General features: G+C 35.5%; 1 protein-coding gene across 3 annotated transcripts in view; it reads right to left on the bottom strand.

The window, feature by feature from the left end:
• Positions 1-309: 309 nt before the first annotated feature.
• Positions 310-6,000, bottom strand: part of agtr1.L (angiotensin II receptor type 1 L homeolog) — a 67,547-nt gene continuing 61,856 nt past the window's right edge. For 2 of the 3 annotated variants that reach the window (XM_041562117.1, NM_001089663.1), the window contains 1 exon segment: positions 310-3,247. In XM_041562117.1, coding sequence (XP_041418051.1) covers positions 2,098-3,186 — 1,089 coding nt within the window. In that variant the 5' untranslated portion in view covers positions 3,187-3,247 and the 3' untranslated portion in view covers positions 310-2,097. 3 annotated transcript variants of the gene reach the window in all.

Genomic DNA, 6,000 nt, shown 5'->3' with positions numbered 1-6,000 from the left:
AAGATCATCACTAGAGGCAGTGGCATACATACCCAGCAATGCCCCCCACCAAAAAAACGTTGAAGGGCACAGAGCACACTGGAACCTGTACCTGCCGTTTCGAATCCACTCACGTCTTACCTGAGAATTGAATGGAGGCAATGATCTTCACTGTGATAGGCCTATAGACTGATATAGTGAGCTCTATGCACAGGGTGCTCATTTAGTTTAATATTTTCTCTGTCTTAAGTTCTCCTAAAATATTAGATCTTAAGGTATAAATGATTAACTAGCAATAAATCTACTTTAAAAAAGAAGGATAGGATCACATTACATGTGCATTAGCCTTTATTTTGTTTTTTTGCCATTAAGAATTATACCACATAATCAGTAACAAACATATTATCTCCCTTGAAATTTTACAGAGATAGAAGTAACATTTTATCACACAATATATATCAAGTAGTATTACAAACACAATGATCACAAACAATGATCAAAGCTCATCCCCCTATGGACATATCTGCATTCAGACCACATTTAATATCTAATATGAAGATTAATAACAACCCTGGAATCAACACAACAGCGGGTGAAGTAGAATACCAGCAAGCATGTTATAATAATATTTCAGGCCAGTGCTTGAAGTACCAGAGATGATCTTCATGTTTGCCCATTTAGGAGGTCTTGCTGACCAATGCCATCATACCACTTTCCCGAGTGTGCTCATTCACGACCCTTTCTGTCTTTCTCTCCTTTAAAAGGTTTCAAGCAGAATAAAAGGACTAAAGGAGCAAATAAAGACATTTATAGCCATATTAGACATGATTTAAACTGCAAACTTAGTTAGTAATACCTGCATCAAAACAAAAGGGAAAATAAATACACTGAAGGCAAATATGGGGTTCCCCCAGACTTTTCATGACCTTGTACTCTCCATCTTGTACTGGAAACCCAAGCTAGGGGACATTCCATGGGACACCTAAATGCTGACCACCTCCCAACCCTTCTATGAAAAGCAGACAGGGCTGCATACACAGTGAGGCACCAATCTTTTTGCTTTAATATTGGAACACAAAGAGGTGCTCCTCAAGAAGTAAGGCGAAGAAAAGTTCAGAAAGCTGACTGCTTTTGCACCATTTAGTTTTTACTTTGTGCCTTTCCCTGCCTCGGTAAATAAGCTTAAATATGTATATTTTGAAATAAATGAATCAGTAATTATCCAACTATTCAAACTCTAACCTCTTATAACCCCACAAATGTGCTTTCTTTTGTTTCCGATTGCCCTACTATCACTCAAATCTCCAATGAGATTCTGCAGTGCTTGGAATGTGATGATTCAAAATTGTTAATATCCCACATATGAACATATATCTAAATGCCTCCACTTCTAAGAATTTCCAGAGCAATACAAATTGCATAACCCAATTTTTTCATTACTTTTCATCTGTTTGGAATAATATAATCTAAAGCATGATTTCAGTTGATATGTGGACCTGATTAGATTACAGCAGGGTTTTCATGATTTGTGAATTTTACAAAATGCCTTAAAATTGCAGGAACCTTTCGGTGGATCTAGCAGCTTTAAGTACAAACAACTGAATCAGTGAATGCTATGAATATTTTTTGTGTGTGCCATTTTTGCAAAATACACTGTGGATCTGACTAAAGTGTATATATACAATAAATTAAATGAGTTAATATACAAAAAGACATATACAGATGAATACTGACTCACAAATAAATTAATGAGGTATGCATACAGTATGATGGCACATTCAAAATTGATATTTACACACCAGTTTCCTTCAGCTGAAACACAAAACTACCCCATGCATGGTATTATCATCATTATCAGTTAATTGGTTACAAGGCCAATGACTGCTGTTTTGGAACACGCCTCTACATTATAGATGAATGCACAAGGATTACAGAGCAAATGTGTTATATGCACCATTATCCTTGCTTTTAGGCTGTGAAATGCTCTTGATTTTCTTCTGCTTTAGCAATATATAAGTATCTGGAAAGCTGCCAGTTGCAGAAGGTTATATTTAATAAAGTGGAGTTTCTCCACTTTGAGTATTTATATGTTTAGTTAGAAATACAATACCTTCTAAGCTATTTGCAATGTTCTTCATTGTCAGTCATCTGCAAGGCAATCTTTTTTGATGCACGCTTGGTGTCTGACAGACTGCTTGAAACTAAACTCGATTTGGTGTTAACGCTTGCATGGGTTCTCATTTTTGGTGGTATATATTTAATGAGTTGCAGAAAATGTTTCCTGAAGTTCTTTCCGAAAAAACCATACAAGAAGGGGTTCAGGCAGCTGTTAAAGTAAGCAATGCATATTGTAATGGGCATGCCTGTGTCCACAATATCATACATTTTGCAGTTTTGGATCACATCCATCTGGATTAAAACATCCAGAAACGTAAACACTTGATAAGGAATCCAACAGAAAAAGAACAGTAGAACAACAGCTACAATCATCTTAAAAATATCATCATTCCTGGCCCTTTGAGCTCTGTAGACTTCTTTTAGCGTCTTCCCAATCAATGTGTAACTTGTTAAAATGATCAAAAAAGGAATAAGGAAACCAACAATATTCTTGGCTAAACTCATGCCAACCATGAAATATATATGTCCAGAGTCATATACTATGGCACACACTGTTTGATTCGTATCATGAAATAAATATATTTGACGATATATTATGCTAGGCATGCTTGCCAAAAAAGCTACAAGCCATATACCGACACATGTTAGCCTAGCTACCATTGCAGTGCGCCAAATACGAGATTTCATGGGATGGACAATGGCAGAGTAGCGGTCAATGCTGAGGCATGTCAGTAAGAACACAGTGGTATATAGATTTAAGGTTATGGCAGTTGATGCTACCTTGCACAAGAAGTTACCAAATGGCCAATGATAGTGCATTGCTGTGTAAGCTGCCCATAAGGGTAAAGTGATCACAAAACATAAATCAGACAGAGCTAAATTCATCAAAAAAATGCTGGCCACTGTCTTCATCTTCATGTAGGAATAAATCACAATTACCACCATGCTGTTACCAAATACTCCTACAACAAATATGGTGCTATAAATGATTGGAATGGCGATGAAGATGTAATTGTGCATTCCTGACTTGGAGCAATTAACTGCAATTCTTTCCACATCACTGGTTTCTACTGTAGATGCGTTGGACATCTTTATGGTTCCACCTCAGTGCAGTTCTGAATGAAGACAATTCCTTGAATATTGAATTTACCTGTAAAACACAAGCATATTTCAATGAATAATCAATTTATGTTCATCACATTGATTGTATCAGATGATGTAAATGTCAACATTTGTAAAACAACCAATTCATTTTCTGTCTTTTGATAATGAGGATAAAGACTGTCTAACTGTCTAACTTTACTTTCTAGCCAATAAGTGAAACATTGTTATTTGTTGCAGATTCTCCACAGTCAAGACTGACTTTAACTTTATAGAAAGGTTAGAAGATGTATCCAAACTGTAGTGATTAATGCAAAACTGAAAACTAAAAGTGACAATGTGCAATGTACAGTAGGAATTGTGAAGGTATATTGTGAATCATATACTGTATAAAGTAATCTCTAACTCCTGACAGCTCTCTAAGCCTGCCTACTCATCCAGTTTTCACCTGATCTAGCCTGACTATGGGGCCTATTTATTAAAGGAAAACTATACCCCCAAAATGAACACTTAAGTGGCATATTAAAGAATCTTACCAAACTGGAATATATATTTAAGTAAATCTTGCCCTTTTACATCTCTTGCCTTGAGCCACCATTTCGTGAGGGTCTCTGTCCTGTCTCAGAGATCACCTGACCAGAAATACTACAACTCTAACTGTAACAGGAAGAAGTGTGGAAGCAAAAGACAGAACTCTGTCTGTTAATTGGCTCATGTGACCTAAAATGTATGGTTCGTTGGTATGTTTGAGAGTACAGTGAATCCTACGATCCCAGGGGGCGGCCCTTATTTTTTAAGATGGCAATTTTCTATTTATGATTACCCAATGGCACATACTACAGTACTAGAAAAGTATATTATTATGAAAATGGTTTATTTACAAATACCTGGGTTTTACATATGAGCTGTTTTATGCAATATCTTTTTATAGAGACCTACATTGTTTGTGGGGTATAGTTTTCCTTTAACATTCACATTTCCATTTTTTTCATGAATCTAATTTATTTCTCTAAAAATTTGTTGTTTTTTATTTCTCTAAAACTCAAAAAATTCTAGATTCATAAAATGAAAAAAATAAATAAATAAAAAAACTCATATAAATCGTTGCCATGTAAAAGCTGTCCAGGTCCTATACGGGTCCATAGGAGCTGCACTTATCCTCTTTGTCCATTTTTAATCAATTCAGACTTTTAGATGTTTTCTGTTTTAGTATTTGCCCTAAAAACTTAAATAATAAGAGGTTTTTGAGTTTTCTTGTACTTTTTAAGTTTTAAGTTGCATTCATGGTTTTAGAGAAAATGTTTATGGTTTTGTAAACCTCCAAAACCACTAAAAAAGGAATGTTGATCAATGGGCTTCAAATCTTAGCCCCATCCCTTATATGTCCCTTCCTATCCCTAGCCCTTATGTCATCCCTCACTCAGCCCCTTCTCTCAAAAAGCTGGTATTGTTACTATCAAAAGTGGCAGCCCTAGTCTGTATTGTTGTATTTTTAAAAAACAGGAAGAAAATAGCCACACACGCAGGTAAAGGGGAAATAAACTTCCTGTTATGCATAAAGCTTCTTTGAAAATTTCAGTCAACCTTTTTTTCCCCAACACTGATTTATTCTACTGTAGATTACATATGGTTCTCAGATGAAAATATTATATATTAATATTTAATTCTTTTAAACTTGGTTGATCATGCTGTCCATTTCACATTACTGGCCAATTAATTATGATGCCCCTTTCCCTGTTCATTTTCCAAATGATAATATCAAGCTAAGCAGTGTCTCATGCAGATTAGGCAATGAAGACATTATTCATTGTCGCTCTTTATCTTATCAGCTCTGTATTTGAGGATTCTAAATAAAGCAACGCTAAAAATACAAGTTCCACCATTGCTGTATGGGAAAAAAATCACTTGAAAGCAGCTGGATAAACTGGGCATTAGTGCAGTAAGTGTAATGCACACAAACATTATATTAGAGGGAAATTGTGGAAGCACTCAAGGCTAAATCAAAATATATTTAAATATAATGGAAGTGCTACTTACAATGCACTTCCCTGGGCCCCTGTCTCATAAATAATTCAGTATAAATGCAAGTGCATGTTTACAAAACAGGGGTTTTTAGTTACCAAAGTTATGATCATAAAATTGAAAAGCCACCATACCACGTCAAGGTAAACCCCATATGGCGGTCCCTAACTTACTTATTAAAAAGAAACATTTCTCTGCATAATAGCATTACCTGTGTTCAGTGTATGTTGAGCATTGGTTTCAATTTGAAGGCTGAATCCTCCCCCGTCAGTAAAGGCTTTTAAGAGAGAGTGATTGCCCAAACCAACGCCCACATTTAAAAGCGTAGGACCACCATTAGTTTTAAGGGGTGGGTATGGGGTGCTATTGAAAAACCACATGAAGCTATGCCACAGCTTCAGGCCAATATACTATATTAGAGGGAAATTGTGGAAGCACTCAAGGCTAAATCAAAATATATTTAAATACCTAAATATGGTATATTTAGCATGGCCTAAATAAGAATAAAATATTTAACGTTTTGTAATAACATGTAAGATTGTAAAGACATATCTTCATAACACGAGTCTTACACAGAAACATTATGATAAGATAATTACAACTGAATTTTGATTAATCCACTTAATGGATTAGTGTTAAAAATGCAACTTAACAAGAGGCCTTGTTTACAAATAGGCAGGGAGCAAAAACAGGCATACACCCCATTTATTTTCTACTTTTGCACCCTGCCCTGCAGTAGGAGAATATATATATCCATGCATATGTATAGTAAGTATGTGG

Source organism: Xenopus laevis, chromosome 5L, assembly GCF_017654675.1.
Source record: "Xenopus laevis strain J_2021 chromosome 5L, Xenopus_laevis_v10.1, whole genome shotgun sequence".
NCBI lineage: Eukaryota > Metazoa > Chordata > Amphibia > Anura > Pipidae > Xenopus > Xenopus laevis.
This window is presented reverse-complemented; position numbering and strand designations above follow the sequence as displayed.